The 23,382-nt window shown below is 41.8% G+C and overlaps 1 protein-coding gene across 2 annotated transcripts in view; it reads right to left on the bottom strand.

Moving 5' to 3' along the window:
* Positions 1-23,382, bottom strand: part of arb2a (ARB2 cotranscriptional regulator A) — a 106,929-nt gene that overhangs the window by 79,108 nt on the left and 4,439 nt on the right. For both annotated transcript variants that reach the window (XM_079577229.1, XM_079577230.1), the window contains exons 4-6: positions 23,014-23,114; positions 16,448-16,513; positions 14,309-14,500 (exon numbers count right to left, since the gene is read on the bottom strand). In XM_079577229.1, the coding sequence (XP_079433355.1) occupies positions 14,309-14,500; positions 16,448-16,513; positions 23,014-23,114 (359 nt within the window). The remainder of the gene's footprint in view (positions 1-14,308; positions 14,501-16,447; positions 16,514-23,013; positions 23,115-23,382) is intronic.

The raw sequence follows: 23,382 nt of genomic DNA on the forward strand, positions 1-23,382 counted from the left end.
TTAGCGGAGACATAAGCGTGAGACAAAGCCGGCAGCAGAAAGGACGATCTGCAGGTGTCCAGTAAGAGTGGGGAGTGAAATACCTTTTGCATTGTGTTACTTTCATCTACCACACACTGAGGCTTAAACATCTCACACAAATGTTCGGCGGCTAAGCTAGAGGGAACAGAGAGGCAAACCAGTAGTTACAGAATAAAAATCTCCATTCTGAGCAAACTCTGCTAATTACACTATAAAACCATATTTTTACAGATTTACGGGGAAACAATCTGATTCATACATAAAATTAAGTGGAAATAACTTTGTGTAAACATAGATTTCAGGAAAGTTGGGCACATTTGTGGGTGACAACATACCCACAGGAATTCACAGGAAGTAAATGCATCGTGACAAGCTGAACGCCAAATTTAAAAAAAGTATAGTATATTAGTATATTTATAAAAGTATAACTCATAAAGTTCCATTTGAAGCAATGAGTTTATGGCAGACAAACAAAGATCACAACCCAAACAAATCAATTGATTTTAGGCAAAGGGCCACGACCCACTATAAATTGTCTTCAAAAATATTTTATTTAGTCACAGATTGATTGAGAATCAGGTCATTAGGATTGTAGCAGCAGTAGCTCAGTGATGAAGCTTTAGGAGCAAACCGCAGAGACTTGAAATATCTACAGCTTAAATACACTTTTTACTAAGCAGACGGATGCTTTATTTGCATACTTATTTTGCCCCGGCTCATTACTGTTACACAAAAGCAAAAAAGAAATAGTTACACACACGAGAAGGAGAAAAACATTCTTCCGTGGGAAGGATATTTAGAGGAGAAGCAGGTTTTAACAAACTTTGTCATTAATATTTTTTTTACAATGCGCTTCCAAACTAACTTGCCGAAGCCTCAAGGTTTAATGTTTAGTAAACTTGTAAATTCTTGCTTATGGAAACGGAGATGGGAAGTAAGAGGGGAGAATATTGCCTGTGAAGAAAAAAAAAACACGGCTACAGCGGCTGCAACGTCTCAGGAGGAAAAGTGGTGGGTGTTTCAATGACAAAGCTGTCTATTTCCATAGGCTCTGTGCGTCTGATCTCCCAGTAGTCCCTCAAAGCCAAAGCCTTGATCGGGGGCAAACAGCAAGTCTATGTGTCTGTGTGTCTGCATTTATCAGCAAATCGCACTTTCCAACTCTGTGATAGTGACTCATACAGAAAATAGAGCGCAATGCGTTCTCCCACTGGTCACTTGCAGATCGTGTACGATTTAAAACTGTCAAGATTAGATATAAAACATAAACGTTACTGAACAGAATTAGCAAAATGCCAAAATCGAACTTACAAAACTAAAAAGAAAATAGACACTTATCTTTGTTTTTCAGGGAAGCAAAAATGAAATATACATAGACAGCCATTGAGATTAATGGACAGATATGAGAAAAGCAACTAAACTATGGCCAATTATGAGAAGAGGAAGCATCTAAAGGTGAGAGAGTGCGCCTTGATCAAGCCTGACTGTATACTGCCACCTATGTGTCAGAGAAGGTATAGCAACTTTTCAAACTTGATATGTGGAAAACAGCAGACCTTAAAATAAAATCAAACCCACAATTAATAAAAAAAAATAATAAAGAAATATGGACATAAACACTGACCGCATGCACCAGTTTAAGCCATGTCTGATCAGTTCCCTCACTTTGTAATTCACAAAAAAGTAACGCAAAAACACACACCTCTTTAAAAGGAAAACAAACTCATCATTATCATCCAATTAGCATAAAAATAAGTGCATGCATACATTGAGCGGAGAATAAAAGTTTCCTTCAGCATGAATTAGATGTGAGGGATTTCCCGCCGGGGGTACGAGGGACGGCTCCCGGGCTGGGCTACCTCGAGTGTGGCGGTTCAAACGCAGGTTCCAGTTCATCTACAGTTCACACATACTTGTATCTTTTTTTTTTGAAGCGGCTCCGGATCACGGTTATTCAGGACAAGAGACAAGAGGCACCGCATGTCATCAGTGCAACATCTGCCCTCCCATTTTCCTCCGCTGTACACAAAAATACAACTCCCTTTAAGAGCGGGTGCCCCTGAACTTAAACCCATGTATGACCCTGTGTGTAAATCCTCGCCAAGTATAATCGCTCGTCTGCAGTTCTCATTTTCTACGCTTTCCTCCGCTCAAAACACTTCACTGCCCTGAGCGCTGAACTTTTAAGCGTGCAATCCGGAGAATCGAGTTTTTTCAAACCACTGTATAAAATGTGTGTAAGGAGGACGAAAAAATACACATAAAATAAGCTTGTCTTATCAAATCATTTACCACAAGGACCAAGGGTTAATATCAACAGAGAGCTGTCTGTTGAAAGCACTCTTAGCACAGCATATGAAAACAAAAACTTATGAATACTTCAACTCAATTTATACTCAATTTCTATGCATTTGCTATAAAGAATTACATTTGTACTAAGCTAGCGTTGTCATTATGAAAGATATAAAAGTTTTGACTGTATTGGAACGTTGTAAAAAATTAATATAGTTGATATTCAATTCAATTCAATTCATCTTTTTTATTTGAGCATCTGAGCTCCACAAAGTTCTTCATAGGAGCAGAGTTCAGCACAGTAATCAAGCAAAAGAAAGATACATACGTAGGTGAATAGCCAAATAGATAAATAAATAACACATATAGAAGTATGTAAGTCCATGGCCAACAATAGTACAGATTAAATTATATTGTACATCTTTTTTGAACAGAATGCCTATAATTGTCTAATTGTCTTATCTATTTCTGCAAAATATAAGCCTAGTTTAGTGTGGTTACAGTTCTGAGTATTGATTTTTTTTGGACAAACCTTTGCTGACTGGCTGAAAATGACAGAACTGGTGCCTGCTGCATACACTAGCAGTAGAAGCTGCTCATAATAGAAGTATAGCTGAATAAAGACATTCTATACACCTCCAGCACACAGCACTGAGCCAGCTCACACAGTCTCATCAGACCCCCTCCCCTGCTTCCCTTTGCTTCTTTAATCTGCAGCTGAAGGTTCACCCAGGAGTCAACAGGGCATACAGGAGCTGCGCCTCCAGTGCCACACGCCAGCTTACACCCTCTCCCATGTACATGCCGGGCTTCTGGGACCCGCAGCAGGATGGAGCGGAATGAGCAACAAGGCGAGGTGGAGCCAGGAGGCATCAGCATTTTAAATTAACCCTTGATGAATGCAAAACAACACTGTGTCAAAAAAAATAAAATCCCTTTGTGCTTTGTTGTAATGAAAAGAAAAGTGAGTGGAACAAAGTTTGATATTATTTAAATAAAAAAACCTCACACACATTAAGGAGAAACCCTGCTTTGATATCAGGATACATGGACACAGTTGTATGAGCCAGATGCCTTTACTGACACAGCTGATTCATTTATTCAGCCAGTGAGACTGAAAAATAGTGAAATGAACTTCTGCCCCCTACAATAAAGAAGGGGAAACTCAACTAACAAAAAAAAAAAAATACACTTTTGCTGAAGATATTGAAAAAATAAAATAAAACTTGAAATTGCTAATATTGAAATATAGAGACATCACAACAGAAAGAAAACAGCAATGAGAGGAAGGCATGAGAATGTAGGTTATTGCGGTCTCAGAGCACCACTCCTGAATTTCAAACAAGAACCCTGGGCAGAGCGGAGCAGAGAGCAAGGGAGTGAGAGGCAGCAGGGTGAGAGAGCATGAAGGCTGTAGCTAACACTAGAGGCAGGCAACTGAAAGTGCTTATTAATGAGATATCTCAACTAATGGAGTGGAACAAAGTGAAAGTGAGTCGATGAAGAGGAGCAGCACACATGGCCCTGCCATAGTGAGATTTCATCCCACCTCCAGTTTTTCTGTGCATAAGGCTGTTGGCATACACTCATAAACACAGATCATTTTCAGCTTTTTAACGTATAACTGCCATTTTGTAACTCAGTTTCAAACATTGGTTAACACTGACAAATTGTGTGCACTCCCTCTAATGGCTGGTGAATTTGAGGGGCAGCTCTTTGATCTGGAGGCTGTCGGGCCTGAACACAGGCTGTGCAGGGTGGTCTCCCATCATGCTCGGCTGATCACAGATGCAGCTTCACCATTGGCTGCCCAATAGGCCCTCCCATCAGCCTCGATGCTACACGCCTCTGACAACTTCATTAGCTCAATTCGACCCTCCAAGTGCGCCCTGACACACACTGCTCTGCCAGACACTGCTGCAACCCAGGAATAAACTGCTTAAATAAGGCAAGCATATTTACTTGCAACTGAAACAGACTACAAATAGACAGAAGAAACAGGGCTGTAGGTTGTCCGATAGGCCTATGTGGCTTTTAATAGGATTATACATGAGATGTGATCTATCAGTGGTAAATTAAAACACCTCTCCTCTGTCAACTGTTACAGTCTGAGTAAAAAATAACTTTAGACATGGTTTCGCATTAGTTCCCATTTAAGCTTTGACTTTACATCTGTAATAAACCCTTGGTCTCGACATAGCAGAGTAATCATCATTCAAGTATGTCCCTTCTGTAAATGTTTTGATTTTTGGGACCTCTATGTTAAGCTCACAGTGATTTTAAAGTTGCTGAACAGGAAGCGTATTTGTAATACGCCGTTCTAATGAGCGTTGTGCAGCTAATCCTGCTTCAACATCTTTGTAACTCAGTGGTGGATAGGTGAACTATTGAACCCTGTCCCTGCAGCTAAGGCTTGGTATAGCAGCAAGCTAATTAGCCAGTCATAAGGATGATATCGCTCCTGCCCCACTTCTCCTCCTTTTATCTCTCATTCATGAGCCCTTGGTGGTGCCCTTGGCATAGGCTATGTAAACTATCATTTCTCAGCTGCGAACACACTCAACGGACTGGCATTATAAAACCATAGCACAGGTCGCATAATGCATGCAGTCTAATGAAGTTGTTGAGGTGATGCAGTGCAGAGATATTTACAACTCAAAGCTCTGTTTTATAGAATGTGTCCCTTTATCAATTGTGATTATTTTTAAAACTTCACAGGCCACCATCTTTCATTTTTTGTAGTAACTTTTTACTCAGCATTATATTGCGATTTGAAAATCTGTGTGGATTATTTGGCTTTTGCCACTTCATGACCTGAAGGTGAAAAGTGAATACTGATCTAAACTGACAAGGCTAGAATCAGAGGATTTAAGCCTGATTGCTAAAAGGATTGATAGGTATAATTATTCAGTAAATCAATTAAAGCTATGGGTTTCAAACTGCTGTTGAGATCTCACACTGACTGATAAAGTGATGGCTGAACAGAATGTTTTTATGCCTTAATAGATTTGGTCAGTTTGAAACCTTTACTTGGGAAGAAAATATAGCTTTTTTCCCATTTATAAAGCACTTTTAACTTGTATATTCTATATTAGCCTTTACTGGATTTGATAAGAAAAATGTAAGTGGAATCATTTATCCACAAAATACATGTGTTCAGGCTATTGAGCAATAATGTCTGGCTGGCAGAGAAAGAAACTCAATTCTGCCTCCTGCTGAGGGAGTGTGGAGTGCGAGCTGCAGACAGGTACCAGCTCACTACCACACAGCCACTGTTTTAAAGAGACAAGTCAGAAGTCAGCAGTAAATAGGAGAGAGAGAGAGTGAAAAATGGAGAAGGAGAGAGGTAATAGATTTGAGAGTGTTTGTGGGGAGTAAACAGATGGAGTAAACACAGCACGAGGGAAACCAGGAGACTCCCATAGAACCAGCTCAATGTGTCAGTGACACGGCAGTGCACACGCAACAAAGTGTTCTGAGGGCAACGTGCGCGCGCACACACACACACACACACACACACACACACACTTCACCAATTGGCAGGATGCTGAGACCCAGAGCTCCTATCCAGAGCACTGACAGGCACATGGAGAACACGCTGCCTGACGGCTCATGACAACTCCTCAGCTTATGAGAGACCGACATTCTCCCTCTATTTTCTATTTGTTTAAGTGGCCTCAAAATGAGCGGCATAAAACAAACAAATAATCAATACAGGATATGTATCCAATGTGAGAATGTGTCTCATGGCAGATCAACTGCTCCATTTTTCCCTAAAATGCATCTGTGTAATCTTTTCTTCACCAAACTCCACTGCTGTGTGTGCCACAGCATCGTTGGGCCTGTAGGCCTGGCCAAGAGAAGGATAGCAAAAGGAGAGGAAGCTGGCCAATTAAAATTGGGAAATGGGAGTGTGTGGCTGAGGGCCTAACTTTCCCAGCTTGTTCTCTTGTGCGTGTGTTTAATGCCACAGGCTCTCCACAGCCAAACTTAATTTAGCCGTCCTGCCAGTCAGCGGAGTGAACCAACGATCCACAAGTTAACAGGTACATGGGTCTCTGAACCCCCTGGGATCTCACCCACACCCTGAGGGCCCTCACAACTCATTTATTCTTAGATGACCATTACTGATCATCCTCGTGGCCACATCTTTCTATCAGGAACTACATTACAATAAAGATTTGTTGGACAAAAACTTTCGCTGGCATCACAGGGCTTGGCTGCCGTTTAAATGGCACTGAATGATCTCATGGTCTGTGTGCTTAACTTTTCATACATTAAAGGGGCTACACTGGACCCCGGTGTACAAAAATACATCTATACCAGGAAAGGATTGGGGCAAAAGGCCACGACCACAGTGTAATCTGTGTATAACACACTTAGTTGAATGGTTGAAGGTTAGCTGAGTTAGACAGGGTTTAGAAGACATGAATTCCTTACAGGTGACCATCAACAATAATGAGCCCTTCAGCCAGAGTCAGTGACAGGATTAAACATAGACTGCATGGGAAAGTGTCAGCTGAATACAGACACACACTATCACACTGACAGTCACTGCAGTGGGCCTTCTGATTCTGTGAGGTAATAGGCAGTCAGCTTCACAGCCAGAGCATGACCTAGAAAGTGAAACCACACGGCAAGGGACCAAATGTGTCACAAGGGCTCAATCATTGTCATTCTCTCTGAAGACATGCAGCAGAAGCAAAGAGAGGGCCATAGAGGGAGGGGGGACCAAGGTTTCTACCACACACTCACAAGCTAATTAAGTCATTTGAAATAGCCACAGAGGGTACCTGTATGCAATCTAGCCAAGGCAAAGGGCTGATGAGGCTCTGCAAGTGCACGGCCCCGGGCTAACTTCAAAAAGAAGGCAAAGATTGGGCGAAGGAAGAGAGAAAGGTGGAGTATTTTTTTTTTAATTGAAGCCCAACTTGAAGCAGAGTATATGAGTGTGTGTCTGCTCGTGTCGGGAAGCGGGAAAAAGGTTAAGCATGCCCCCAGCAGAGAATGTCTGAGCACTCCGGCTCTCACTGGGTAGCAGGTGGGAGGACGCTGTGTTGGAGGGACAGAGGGGTGAGGCAAAAAGACCCACGATAATTGAGAGAGTTCACCGAGCGGCCACGACCCGCAATGTGTACTTTTAGGAAACATGCGTCATTTGATTTAGCTTCATCAATTCTATAACAAAGGAAAGTTTCAAAATTTAAACGGTCTCTGCTTAACCACAAAACATCTTCCAAAAATAAGCTCTCCAAGATCTAACCAATAATGTGAATCAGCAAAATGTAGCACAGTAATTGTCACCCCATCAGACCATCAGAGGTGGAGAGGTCTGAATGGGGTGTCCAAACCTAGTTCAAGATCTAGAGATGGGTGCCCTGTCAGAACAAAGAAAAATGGCTTCCCCAGGAGCATTTGAAGGGTGGGTGTATGCAGACCAACATACAATAAATACCAAACTACTATTTCCCCCCCAAAAAAGAAATCTGGATGTTCTTTTTTCACAAATCACAAAAACAAAGAGTCAGAGTCTCAAGATCATATGCAAAACCCTGTAATCACACACCTACACGGGAAGGTTGAGTGCCCTGCCATGTCTCCTTTCACTAGGGGCAGAAGCCTGGCGACACAAGCCTCTGAACTGGGTCACCACCGTAAAGACCGCAGCATTGGCAGAGTGCTGATCACAGGAGAGGGCAGACACAGACTTGGACGGCGAGTGATTGGGCTATTCTAGGTCAGCCCTCTCGACAATGCACCACTGTCTCTTAATGTTGTGGGGAGGGGGGATACAAAACACCCAGATGTCATAAAAATCCGTGTCTTGTTTAGAAACACAGAAAAGTTGTGCAATGACACATACACATCAGCAGCACCTATGAGGTTAAACGCAGCTTAAGAACCCTAGGAGTTCAATTCCCCTCGTTATTTCTGTCCCAAGTCTAATAAAGCTGTATGCAGCAGATCTCCTCAGCAGCCTATAGAGAGAGATCCGCCTGTGGACTTCAAAGGGGTTGCAACTAGGTCACGGCAAGACACTGCAGTCAGCTACAGTGCAGTCTTGGTCTGAGACATTTCACTTTCTCTCTTCCCCTCTGTGTGCTCGGTCTCCACACAATGATATCAGTGAAATTAAAATGGATTATGGTGCCCTTCTTTCTTGTCGTTCCCCAGGGTCGAACAGCACCATGTCATGTAACTGTTACTATAATGTGACTTCTTTATCACTGTCCATCGGAGCTGCTGCTCAGCACTTTAACTTATGTTTAATTTAGACAGGGACAGAGCGAGGGAGATGGAGAGAGGCCATGAGACAAGGCTAAGAATGCAGAGGCAGTCCAAGTCTCCATGGTCACATACCGCCTTACTGATCTGTCAAAGGCCAACAAGACAAGACAGACGACTGCACACTTTGAATAAAAAAAAAAAAGAAGATATGAAAACATAAAGGTGGTCAGAAATCTTCGCAAAAGAATATGTAATGGCACGTTGATAAAGGCCCAGGCACTTAAAGGTACTGTACATCTGCTTAACACTGATCTCTCACTGAGGGCTAATTTATTAATCTGGTTACAAGTGGTCTTGGACATGCTTTGTGGAGAACTATTCCAAGCTTTTTATTTCTGGGATTGCAGATGTCCTCTTGACAATCTAATGTATATGGGCTTAAAATGGCAAACCACTTTTTTGCAACTAAACTAGGTGTTACAGTAGTATTACATGATGAAGGAAGGGTTTCAGTCTTGGATTGCAATAAGAGGATAAAAAGGAAGAACAACAAAAAGCTAATTAACTTTCCCTTATGTTTTCACAATGAGGAGATCAAAGACTAGAGTAAACGCTTGCTCAGCCATTAAAGTAAGCAAAATACAGCAACACTATGAGAGAAGGCAATTGTGTAATTTGAAAGTATTGATGATTGTCCCTGAAAAGAACTTTTACATTAGAGAGACACTCAGACTAAAACAGGTATAATACTAAAATACTCATCTGCAGTGAAAGTGCATTATTAATTGTTCACCAAGATCTTGTATAGTCGATGGGAGATTCGGACCACAGCGCAAACCCTTCTCTTTCACATCCCAAAGACTCTCATCTGGGTTAAAGGCCTGAACTCTGAGGTGGCCAATCTACATGAAAATGACATGCTCCCACCATTAGTGGATCTTGGAATATGCCTGTGACATTGCAGGGGTCCTCTGGTCATACAGAGAGCGACGTCCTTCTTTGGCCACATAATGTTGCTAAACTTTTTTTTTTCCTTGATTTTCTTGCCCGGCAGTGTATTTGAACAACACAAATGTAAGTGGACAGATTAGTGTTTGACTGTTTGACTTGTGCACTGGCAAAAAAAAAAAAAAAAAGATAGCATGTTCCTGTGTGCACGAGTGACTGCGTGCTCTGTCTGGCTGTGCTCCTCAGACTACAGCATTAGGAGCTCAGGTTGACATTCATGTGACTGACATCAGAGGCGACGGCAGCACAGTGGCATATGGTAACCGCCTGCTAACCGCAGAAACTTGACATCAGCGCAAACAAGTCAGCCAAGCATTGCTAGTGTGTGCTCCTGAGAGGGTTCGGATTGTCAGCATATGCGGAGATAATAACTCCTATCACAGGCGCCGTAATGTCACATAAAGGGAGCGCACAGCCAGACCAAATGCAACGGATGGATAGACACTCACTTCAGATGGAATCAAATGACATGTAAAAATTACACTGGCTGAACCATGAGATTCGAGAAAGACGCCGTTATTGTATTTTTAAGCTAGATCTATATGGACATGAGCAAAATGGCATCACATCTTGAGCTGTGCCGTGTTAAAAAGTACCACTGTGAGTTAAGGTTCTACTGAGAACACTAGTAACAAAACAGAGGAACTCAAAACCGATATCAAAAATATGATTTTAATGAGACGCCAAGTTTGAATACTTGGTGGGCCCAGAGACAGCGCTAAAGAAAATGACTTGTAAGTTCCAGCACAAATATAGATGCAAACAACATTGAGACAACAGCTACGAAAATCCCCTCTTTGTTTGGATTGATAAGGACCGGACCCAGGGGTACAGTCGACAACAAGACACTGACAAATGTGCTCCTTGATGCCATCTCTACTTATCGTCTGACCATCCTTTCACAAGAACACAACAAACAGTATGCCATTATATACTCATACACCATGTTTGAGTCCTGCAAAATGCATTCCCATCCATGCCATGTAAGAAAATCTCTTTACTATGTTTTCAGTCTAACCACAACATTTGAAAATAGCCACATGCATACATTGCGGTACAAACAACTGTAGAGTAATACAAAGCTTTAGTTCAGAATCAACTCAAGCAAGTACTTTCACCACTAAAATTGCGCTAGAAACTATAAAAGCATCCAGGAAAGTCAGAGACTCCCTGTAGCCTGCTTTATTCCTTCCAAACACAAACCCAGCAGTAAAACAATTACGAATAAGAAATGTTGTTGTTTTCCTCTAACCCTGGTGTTCCCCTAGAACCTTGGTAACCCCTATTTAAGCTCTAAGTTCCCGCTCATCGATCAAAGTGGGGAGCGCCCAGTCTAGGATCATGACACTAGCGCTGGAGAGCTTAAAGCAGGCTTCAACTTTGACCCCGAAAGATGCTCGCTGGATGATTGTGTGTGTCTGCATAGTGTGCCTAGTGCAGTGTAAATTCGCAGCCGGTCACCTATATGCGCTCACCCCCAGCTCCTTGCAAAACTCAATTTCCTTCTGGTTCGTCCCGAGCTAAGCACTTTTTAACCTTTGCTGCAATGGAGAATACTTGGGGAAATTTACAAGAAGATGAAAGCCACGCTATGTGCAATGTGTGAGGTTTGTATGGGTAATTGAACTGATTTAAGCATGTGTTTGGAAATATTTAACTCTGCAGGTTGATGAATTGCACCAACTATTGTCAGAGAAGTGGCTGTGTATGTGAGCACAGTCCAAAGAGAAGTGTTCCCATGGAGAGTGTGAAGAGGTATCCACCACTCTGTGCCTGGGGCCCTCTGGATGAGAGACTAAACAAAACCTTCCCAATGGGACGTGCACATACAGCCTGCAGCAGCGGATGACCTACTACCCACCTCGCACATGCACACCCACTTTCAGAAACACACAGAGCGACAAGGCTTTTTGATGATATAATTTGTTAATTTTCAGACGGAGGAAAATACATGATCAGATGTGGGCTTATACATGTGTTGTGCGAATAATCACAAAAAGATCAAAGTCATCCACCCCCAGTTCTGTTATTCATCCTTCCATCCTACCTTCAGCTAAATCATGTTACAATACCAAAATAATTCAAAACCGTCTTTCATGTGAAAACAACATTGTACAAAAAATCGGTACATTTAACATACTTATAACAGACCTCCTAAAATTGGACTTCTAATACTATACAAAAGTAGTCCCCAGCCTTTTTCTAAACCCTCCCTGCTAATCCAGGAGTCTATGTTGCACCAGTCCATAACCATATCGAAATGTATCAACTGACCAGACAAAGCTACAACTTTCCCTTGCAATCCCTACAGCTCTATAACAATGTTTGCATTTGAGCAATAGTTCAGCTCATATTTATCATGTGAAATAATAGCTGTGCATTTTCTTCTCATGGGTGCCTGAGGATGAACATTATCTTCTTTACATCATTTTGTGATTGACAAATGAATGCTCCTACCAAGAGAAATTCAATGAGGCTACAATCAATAGAGCGCTGCGAGGTCCGCATGCATGTAAACTCATGCCCCATCTTCAGATAGGGAACGATCAACAATTACCTGGAGCACATCAGCACATCCACACGCTCATGCACACACACACACACACACACACACACACACACTCACACACACAGAGTCATGCACAGTATTAAACAGCAAGATTTACTGCAAAGAGGAGTATCATGTATCATAGCGCTGGATAGGAGGGGTAAATAGTAGATAGATTGGGAGACATTTGAGATCCCACCTGATGATATTTTGCATAGGCCTGCAGTGCCGTTAGGAATGGGGATACTACCACAAAATAATGTTTTCTCACTTTCTGATCAATTTTTAATTTTGCCCATGCAGCCGGGCCTTTGGCGGATCTGGCCTCGGTAATTATAGTGTGTTATTGACAGCTGCCTTCCTGCGGGAGGCTATTTAAAAAAGGTTTAACCTCAGAGCAGGTCCAGGCCCCACACCCACCTTTGAAGGTGTCAAGTACATTGATCTGAGCTGCAGGACGTGCTGGGACCTCCCGACCTGGAGGTGTGTGCAAGTTGCTCCGAGGGTTACAATTACAAGGCCATGGCAAGGCAGAGAATCATTTGACCCTTCCACACATCCACAACTGTCCTCTGGCTAAAGCTGGATAAATGGATACAATGATGTCTCACTGGACTCTGCCGCCACCTGATGCCCACAGATACACACAGACAGTGCATAAGGGCTACACACAAGCCCGGTTAATTTACTTCACACTTTTAGCCAAATACATACTACCATATACCAGAATAAGGCCACCAATACGAATATAGGGGTTAGGTCGTCCACTGTTTGACGACCTTAATACAAGTTTTTGTTTCCTGAGCAGAACTCTAGCTTTGACTTTTGTCAATTTGTAAAGCGACTGACTAGGAAAATTTTTGCTCAACCTTCAAAATAACTTTTTGTACTTTGGCAAGTGTCAGACACCGTCATATTTCTAATTCGGTCTGAAAAGTAAAGAGAAAAAAACTTAAGTACAACTCAGACTTAACCAGCTGCCCATACATAAACCAGACAGGACAATTAATGATCTCACCTTTCAATACTCTCCCTCCTTATTCAATTATTATGAGTGTGTCCTCCCTGTATCCTCACTACCTCTGCCTCCTTTGCTCCCTCCAACTAACCCCTTTTTTCAAGGCCCCTTGGCACCCTCCACCTCCACCGTCTCAGTCTCAGGATGCGGCGCATTGACAGGGCCAGAAGGTAATGATACAGCTGCCATGATGCAACAAGCAGACCTGTCGACTGTCAGGAATTGAAATCATGAAGGAATAAGCTGTCATTAAGAGGCCCTCTCCCAGTAGTGGAGCTGTCAGACGGCTGCCTTCTGCCTACTCTCTCCCGCTACACTCCCATCTCTCCTCTGCCAGTCCCCACCCCATTTGCAGTCACTCCCCAGCCCTCTCCCTCTCTTTCGTCCTGCTTCAATTCCCCCCCAAACCCCTTCTTCTTTTCCCCTCTGTCCATTTTCAACCAATCATAAGCTTTCCCTCTACTCCAGCAACCCACTCCCCAAACAGTTTTTTTTTCACTCCGTGGTTGTTTCTGGTGCGAGCTCCTCTCACCTGTCATTGCATCTATAGGCTATGGGAATTATATTATTTCCTCGTGCACACACTATGCTCATAAAGACAACATGAAGATGAACAATTAACAATCCAATATTGTACGATCCACCAGCATCTACAATGTGTAATCACAACTAAGAAAAAAGTGTGAACAGGATGTCTAAATAAGGCATTCGCAGAGTCTTATGAATGAACACTAGGCTTGTTTTAACTATAGCACCACTCTGGCATTTTAAACTATTGTGCCCATTTTTACACCTGGTTCTAGACAAACAGGGAAGCTGCTTTCACTGTGTGTTTAAACAATCCGAATTCAGGAAAAGTTGGAACAGTGGGTAAAATGTTGAAATCTCCACACACACAAAAGTTGAGAGTGTGAAACCATATTAAATATTCTCAAATACAAATATTTACACATGGTCTGCCTCCTATATAGCATAAGTGCCTAAAGGTAGATTTATGCTTGACGCATCCGTGAGGTCCACATGGCTGTGCATTGAGTATATATGCATCGAGGCTGACGAAAAGGGCATTTATAAGAATATGATAAGTATTTAATATTTTGCTTATAATAACAGTGGTTTATTTAAACTCGTAGATCAAAGGAAAGCAAGTCTTTAATGGATAGAAATGCATATTCTTTTGTTGTGCTCATTACCTGTATAGCCCTTGTGATGAAGGGGATCTGTGTTCCTGAGTTGAGGTCCTGGTTGATGATCAACCTGCGGGCCCACTGACCAGCCCGCACCACACCACTGCCCTGGATGAGCACCAGCAGCTTGGACGGGTTGGAAAGGGCATCCTCCGTGACGTAGATAAAACTGCAGGGCTCACCCTCCGCAGGATCCATCTAACACAGAAGTAACAGCAAACCAGTGAATGACACCTCAATTCAGTCCTCTTCCTTCCTTTTAAAGCAGAACTAAGTAACTCATGCCCCTAGAGGCCATAAGCGCCACTGCAGTTTTTAACTCATTAATCGTCCGTGAGAGTGGGATATTGTACATCCAATTACACAGACTTTTTTTTGACTCAAACTTGGCTGTATATACTGTTTAAGTGGCGCTAGCCTCCAGTTAGCTTCTTCTTCGTGATTCCATTAGTGTGTATTGGTGACTACGACCCGGTGCAGCGAAGTTGCAATTCCGGTTTTCTGACCAGAGACACCAGGGGGAGATGAAAGACCCTCCAATCATCCCATTAACACTTGTATTACCCCCAGAGGGATAACGAAAAGGATTTATTAAGGTAAACAGGTTACTTAGTACTGCTTTAATGTCATGATTTTCAGTCCTCTCCGTGAAGCACCTTAAGCACCTGTCGTTAAGGTGCTAGAAAATACAACTCTGATTGACTGATCAATAAATATCGAATGCATTCACAATATCGTACGATTAGCGAGTAAAGATAGCCTACTTACGATTGCAAATACTAACTTTACAGCACTTTTTTTGTCTTTTTCAGTTCTCGTTTAGTCCTTCCTTATCGAGTCCTGGTTTAGCCCCAAGTCAGCAATTGCTGGAGCCCGCAGGGGAAGTCAGACTGTGAGCGGTTTAGGTGCGTCCTAAACCGCTCACAGTCTGCAGCACCTCTTTGTCTTTTAAAATTTTCTGTATTTGTTTTGTGAGTCCCATGTCTTGAGTTTCTGAATAAATTAACAGTGATATGAACTTTATATAGTTTCTAATTTAATCTTAACTCGAAAAGTCCAAACCTTATAAATATCTTCAAAATGTAGCATTCAAATGTGTGTATTCTGATTCTTTTAAAGGCCTTCTATGGACAGACCTACATGTTAACCTTGTCCTCCGCTCGTGCTTGTGTGTGCGTGCCTGGGAGAATCTCTGGAGACGGTGTCCATAAAAAGCAATGGGTGGCAGCTGCAAGAACTTAATCCAAGACGACAAAACGAGGCGAGCGGGAGAGAAAAATCTTCATTCCCTTTTCTCTATACAGGGAGGCGGTTAATCTTCTTAAAATCTACGGTCACAAGTTCAACAGCATACAGGTGGACACAGACCTACCGCCAACGTACAATTACATTCTCACACACACACACCGCACACAGGCAGGCGGGTGGGCAGCACAAAAGCAGTACAGAGCAATTTTCTAGAGGAATAATGAGATAAATAGGGCAGGCAGATAAACCTGTAAAAGTGTATGGGGGCTAATGAAAGGCGCTGTGTCTTTGGCTTGGTGATTTATGGACACTGTTAGCGCCGGAGCTGCTACGCTCTAAACACCAGCTCTAGCTAACATCCCTATAAACGCGGCCTGAAAAATGATCACAAGATTTATAAACATTGAAAAAAAAGCTGGGGATAGAGAGGTAAAAAAAAGGGGGGGGGGGGCAAAACATGCTTACAACAACAAATGGAAGGGATCAAGTGGGTGCTCTGAGGCTGAATAAAGCACAGCAAGAATAACTCGCGGATGCCGTAGTAGAAAAGTCCCCTTCATAACCGCTGAATGCAAAGCAGATTAGGCATCAGCATGCGGCAGCTCGGGCGCTTTGAAATGACACGTCACAATACAGTTAATTTGTTGAAGAGACACTTTTTGCACAAAGAATGTGGGCAGAGGATGGGAAGGCGAGAATTAAGAGACACTCGGTACAAGACAGTAGGAGAAAGACAATGACAAGAGGAAAAGCCGACTCAAAAGCAGTTCCCTTTCGGGCACTGACTTGAACAGGACACATATCACAATCACAGTGGCAGCCTGAGTGTTTGTGTCCATTTTTTTTTTCAAGAGCACAACATCTAAGGAGGAAATTGCCTTTGGTGTGTGTACTTACTGGCAGGTATACTCTAGTCATGTTGCACTGTGTCTCCAACAGCCCATAAACATACTGAGTGATGATCTGTGGGGAAAGACAATCAATGGGGTCAGCAATGGAACATATTCTTTGCACAAAAATGTACGCTGGTGTGTGACTAGGCCTGATACGGTCAACTCTAAAGCATAAAAAGGGCTGTAAACCTTTGTTTTAAAAGTCAATATTCATGTCCTAAAACACCACAAAAGTTGCAGTAAACATGAAATATAATGTAACCCAATTTGCTTCATGTAAAAATCTAACTGATTGTACTGGCTAATGGACGTTCACTGGAGAATAAAACAAAATAACTGCTAAGCTCTTCAGAAGATGGTGAAAGACTGCTGTGGAGCGGAGGGAGCTGCGCAGGAGGAAGAGGAAGGAAGAGGTGGTGCTGACCAGTGCAGGACACCACGCTCTGAGACAGGGACAAACCCAGGAGGCGCTGCACCATCTCAGAGGATCAGAGGAAACTGAAGGCAGCCAGGTTTCCTCCGGGTGCTACAGTTCCTCTATCTCCAAAAAGGTTGGCCCACAGTCGTGGTGCGGCTCAGTCGCAGCGGCTCAGGACAAACACCTTAACACTATTTCATTGTACGCTTGTACAATGACAAATAAAGCACTTAATTATTTACTTACTTAAATTTTACAAAGAAACAATAGGGGAAAATGTTGAAATATTGACCAGCGTTTATCTGTAATATATTATACATAAACAATAACTCGATATAGTAATCTAAAACAATGCAAGAATATCAGTGTGCCAATATGGTTTGATTTACCTTCACCTTTAAACAAATGATGCTTGTAAAAAAAAGAGCTACTAAAAGGGAGGGGGGCCCTGGTTTGTGTGTGGAATCACAGTGCAATAGAATGTAGAGGTTGGAAGTGCCAGGAGAGGAAATCTCCTGCACAGACACCAGGGCTGATGTAAGTTATGTTTATCCCTGCAGCCAAAGCACTAAAGAAGCTTGTACATCCAGTTATTTCAACCCCGGGACAAACCTTTCATGGTCGGGTGACATTAACAACTTTATTTTCCTTTTCACCATTTTTACCCCCTTTTGCCCCCTTTTTCTCTCTTCAGGTACAGCCTGGAGAAAACCGCTGCCTATGTGTATTTGCATTTAACAGTGCAGGACAGACCCCGACACAACTTGTTCCTCTAAAACACTCCAATACAAAATGTGACTCAAAATGTGAAATCTAAAATCTATTCAGTAGCGTTAGGTTTAAGCAAATGTAAATTGATTTGAATGTTGTATTTGCAAATTCCTCAACTTAACCTCATCATATTGGATATGTAAGGAAGACCACAAAACGTTAGTATTCAGACCATAATAGCTAAAAACACAAATAAGTAATTTAGTAATAATAACATATTTGCTCTTCTCCTGTCTCTTTAAAACAGATCATATCAAAATCCTGTACGTAGTCATACGTCACACTGAAACTGTGCGTCTGCCTGAAAGACAAAACATGCATCACAGCACTGCCCGCTGTGAGAGACCTGGAGGGCCGTCTCAGCAGCTGATCAGTGCAGCAAGAAAGTCTCTTTGTCACCTAATTACCTGTGTGTTATTAAGGCTTAATGAAATGCCAGCAGGAGGCTACACAGAGTGCTTTCGTTGTCAACAATAGAGGCTCGACGCAGGAGGATACACAATGATACACAGATGATTAGGACTTTAAAATACATTATTCACTATTTTCGGCTTAACACTTAACGCTAAACGTGTCTGACGGCCAACCAGACCAGTTACAAAGAGACAATGGATACTATAATTTCCAATTGTTCACAATGAAGGACCAGAAAGGACATTTTCTTACGCAATTTTCGCCCCCTGAGGCCTCTGCAATCATTCAAAAGGGAAACAAACCATCATCTTGTACATTTCTCTTCATAACTTAAACTTGATAAAAACATAAGTCTCTAAATGATCTTGACTAGAGTGGAACAAGTTTTTTGCCATACTGTCACCTAACTCCTTGCATGTGTGGTATCAGTACAATTGTGTTATGACAATTAATCTGTTGTCTTTAGATTTTACATTTTTCAGTGTGCCCAAGTGCCATTACGTATTTGTTTCTGTAAGAGGCTAAAATATTTCAAAATTGGCTCGAAACATACAATACATTAAAAGCATTTATACTGTCATAGACTCCAGTTCATAGATTAGACTGTGCACTCTTGTCTCACAAGTCCAGGACCCTCTTCAAAAGACACTTAGCCATAAGAAACAGAGAGCACGAGAGGCTTCAAAAGCTGTTTATATAATGAGAGTAAAAGAGCGGCTCTATGCCATATCACTGACTGCACCCAGGAAAAGCATTCCCTCTTCTCCAGAGAATAGAGAGGGAAAGAAAGGGAAAGAAGATCCCCTCAAACAATACACAACAACAACAGCCGCAACAGCAGCAAAGCACACTCAGAGCCGGGATAAAATGAAGTGTATGAGGCAATAGAAAGGTTGTTTATTTTAAGTCCGCCCTATGTACCAACAGAAAGTAGTATCAAAATAGGCCCTATTGTTGTGAATTTATGATCTGTCAATCCAAAAGAGAAACAGAGAGAGAGAGAGAGAGAGAGAGAGAGAGAGAAGAGAGCGTGCAGAGAGAAAGCAAGAGCATTTCCCATGAGGTCTCTGTCATTCTTGTGTCAGAGGAAAGAGGGATCCCCAGGGGATGACACAGTTCTCAGGCACACATAGACAGAAAGACACTTTACACTTGCCGTAGATTTGGCTGACTCCTGCTGTACCCTCTGCTTTCCATACTGTACCCTGCTCACGTTATTTGTGAGACCAACGGGGGACACATTTCCGTAACAATCAGTATGCACTGTATCCCACATCAATCACATAAAACCAGCAGTATTAAACCTTACCATTGACTATTCCAACCAATTCATCCATTTTCTCATTCTCCCTCATCAAGTATCCTTCACTTCACTCTTTTCCGTCAACCAGATACTGTATCTGCCTATATGTCTGGCAGCAAGGGAAAGCTGAAGCAGCCCTGATGAAGTGTTTGGGGAATGGAGACATGATAGGAGCCAGTGAATCAGTTCGGACAGCTGTCATTTACAGTTTGACTTTAAGAGATCCTATTAACTTCTAACAAAATGCTCTAGACTGGAAGAGGGCCTCGGGCTACTTTGAGGGTACTGACACCACAATATGCCAAGTTTTCCCATCTAATCACACACCATGTGAAATATTAACACATTTGAGTTTAACAATAATGTCTGAAAGGGTAGAGCAAAAGTGTGTCAAATATAGAAATGTATTGGTGCTATCAACTTCCGTTAAATGCTTTTATTGAAGAGCAAAGAGAAATGGTCATGAAGAGTACAGTTAACTGCAGGCTGCGAGCTCCAACACTAGAAGAAAGCACACAGTCGTTTCCAGACAATAGCTTACAAAGCAGTGTCACAGTTGTCCTGTGTATTACTGACTGATTAATGTGCAATTATCCCATAATGCGAGCATGACCAAGTCTAAACGTTTCATCTGCAGTGTGAAGCTTATCATCGTCAAAGACAGCTACAGTGGGATACATCAAAATGAGTGTTTGTTATGTAACGCGGTGTAGCCAGGAACACTATAAAACACAAATGAATGAATCATTTGGAAATGTGTAAAGTCAGTCCTGTCCACAAAACACAGCTGATTAGAATGGCATAGAAAAAGCAGCTTGAAGAAATGCTTTTATTCTTTGCTTAAAATCCAGAACACACATTTACTGAAATGTAAAAGAAGTAGTAAGAAAGAATAAAGACAGAGAATGCCAGAGACTGAGATAGATGGAGAGAAAAAGAGAGCTTTCTAATGCAGCCATCTGGCTAGCTTTACATCATTATAATATTCTGATTCAGTGTGTGCGTCTGTGTCCATAGAGTGTGTGTTGAAAAATTTGCGAGCGCCTTCTATTCCACAGATGCAGGCAGAGCAGTGAAGAATCCTCATTTATTAACAGCTTAATAGAGCTCCATCTGGGCCAGACCCTATGCTTGCCTGCTATCACACACATTCATCAGGGAATCACAGAAATCACAAGAATTAGACCACGGCTGACACCTGCACAGCAGAGGTGACCTCACCACTCGGAGCACTTCCCCTTCACTGGATTACACATGTAAATCCATCAGCTTCACCTGTTCATGCTTGAATCCAACTCACCTAATCTATTACCAATTCTATCTATTACCATTTTCAAACAATAGGTAGGTAGAAATAAAAACATGCAGAATACACAATGTTATCAGTGTTTTCAAATTGTTTTGTTGAAGGACAATGAAAACATGTCACTCCAAACTGATATGGGGAGAATACTGCTCATGTGTATATCTACATGTGCATGCTTAATTACAAAATATCTTTGCATATATTATATTATAATACATATAAAAATTAAGAGATATGATTCCCTATATCAGACACTGAGCACATATTTTGTTGCTATTTATTTCTTTTGGTTGGAGGCCATCACACCAACATACTCCACTCCCTCCTTCTATCTATCTCTCCATTCAGACGAGGCTGAAGTGCAAATTGGACATCTGGTGCTGTGATGTGTCTGACAATACTGCCCTCCCCAGCCCCCTATCAGACATACACAACCATAAACAACCACAGACGAACACCAGGTCCTGCAGCATTCTCGACAGAAGACTGAGAACAGAGCGACACGTGAAAGGCAGTACAATGCAGTGAGTGGTGTTGAAGACAATTTGGCACAGAGCAAAACCTTAAGTTGAACACTACTGGACAGAGATACCGACATCACTATAACTGTAGAGCCCAGCCATGTCTTTTACATTCAAGATGCATCTGGTGATTCAACATTAAAATTTGGTCTGCCGAAAACAAAGTTACACATAGTGGTATGAAAAGATGTGGGCACCCAGGCTAATTTTGCGTACTACTGTATACTTACTGTATAAACTGCAGTTTCACAGAACAGCCAGTGATGTTGAACTGCAAGTTAACCTCTCACCCCCCCACCTGAACCAAGCATATTTTGTCCAGTTTGGCATTACCTAAATCTAAAAGCCTCTTGAAAAAAATGTCAGAACAGCGACGACAAAAAAGCAATGAAAAGGAGATAAAAATGTGAGACAAAAAAGTAACATAAACGCCACAAAAGAGCAACAGAAAAGTGACGAAAAGCAGTCAGAACAGTTCAAATTACCTTTCAAATGAGGTGTTACACTGGCCTATAGGCTACAACCTTTTAGATTTGGGTAAAGTTGAACTGGAGAAAATGCACTTGTTTAAAGCAGTACTAAGTAACTCTTGCCCTCGTGAGGCCATAAGCACAACTGCAGGTAAGTCGCAGGTAGTAAGTCGCGATTTTTTAACTTATTGTCTGTGAGAGTAAATACTACGCTGACAGAAAAGGCAAAGGTAGAGAGTTATATTGTACATCCAATTACACAATGGAACTAATTTTTTTCACTCAAACTTGGCTGTAAATACTGTTTAAGTGGCGCTAGCACACAGTTAGCTGCCCGTTAGCCTGTTAGCTTCTTCTTCGTGATACTATTAGTGTGTATTGGTTTCTCCGGTCCGGTCACAGTCAAGTTGCAATTGTGATTTTCTGGCCAGAGACACATTAACACTTGTATTACCTCCGGAGGGACTACGAAAAGGATTTATTAAGGTAAACAAGTTACTTAGTACTGCTTTAAGGTGGGGGTTAAGAGGTTAAAGCAAGAAAAAAATAAACTTCATTCTCCTTAAAAAGTCATTTACACTGGTCTGTGTAAAAGAGGTTTCCAGATTAAAGCTGTAGAAATAGTGTTTTTAATGCATTACGTGTTCATCAGTAATTACACAAAGGAAATAATTAGCACAGAATTTTCTTGAAGCTGAAAACTTTAATCCAATCTCTTCTTGGATGTTTAGCTCGTTTGTTTCGCTCTGTTACGGCCGCACTTTTGCTTTTCTTTTTCAGAAATGTTTGTTTCTCGAGACTTTTAGATGTTTCGCAGATGCAGCTTATGCAGCCAACAGAACAGAACAAAAACTCTTTATGAATGCTGCTCTCAAAGGAGTGCCTGTATACCTGCATTAGACAGAAGAAAACACCAGGTAATCCCACAAACGGGTGCATCACTTTGCTTTGAACATCAAAGAATATGAACCACAATTAAAAGTTGCACAGCGAGTAGTGGATGCAAATTAGAAATGAAAAAGCGATTACAAAGGACATTTGTTTTCATTATCTTAATGTAAATATGCTGCCAATGTGTGAGACTGATTTAAAAAGAAAAATAGGGAATGTTTCAACTCCTTAAGTTTATAAAGTAGAAATAAACCCCAAGAATCAATATGTTTAGTGAAGATTTAGAAACACCCACATTCACATTAGTGTAACTAAGGCGCTTTTGCAGGGACCTCTCATGTTTCAACTACATAAAGTGTAGTTAAGGAATAAGTAGCGCTAACAGTACAGTATATTTGCAGGGAGAACCAAAACACTGAAGACTTAAACAAAGGTGTAGTGAAGTTCTAAAATATTCAGAATTTACAGAATGTTACCTCCCCGAGGGCTTCATATCGCTTTTGGTTCCAGCGGTGGAGGTCCTCTCTGGCATTGAATACAAAAGGCTCGCCAGTCCTGATATGTCGCAGCTGACCATCTGCGGAGAGAAAATTGTTTTAGACTTACTACATTTGCATTTTATCCACCAGTTTAGAGGACACTTGTTTTGTTTCTCATAAAGACTTAAGTGATGTTGTAGGCAGCTGGAGAATTTAGCCTTTGGTTCCCATTTCTAAGACGCATTTCAGGTAGTCATAGCACTTAAAGCAGTACTAAGTAACTTATGCCCCGAGAGGCCATAAGCGCCACTGCAGGTGTTGTAGCATGTTGCGGTTTTTCACTCATTACATGTCCGTGAGAGTAAA

Source organism: Gobius niger (genome assembly GCF_951799975.1).
Source record: "Gobius niger genome assembly, chromosome: 1".
Classification (NCBI taxonomy): Eukaryota; Metazoa; Chordata; class Actinopteri; order Gobiiformes; family Gobiidae; genus Gobius; species Gobius niger.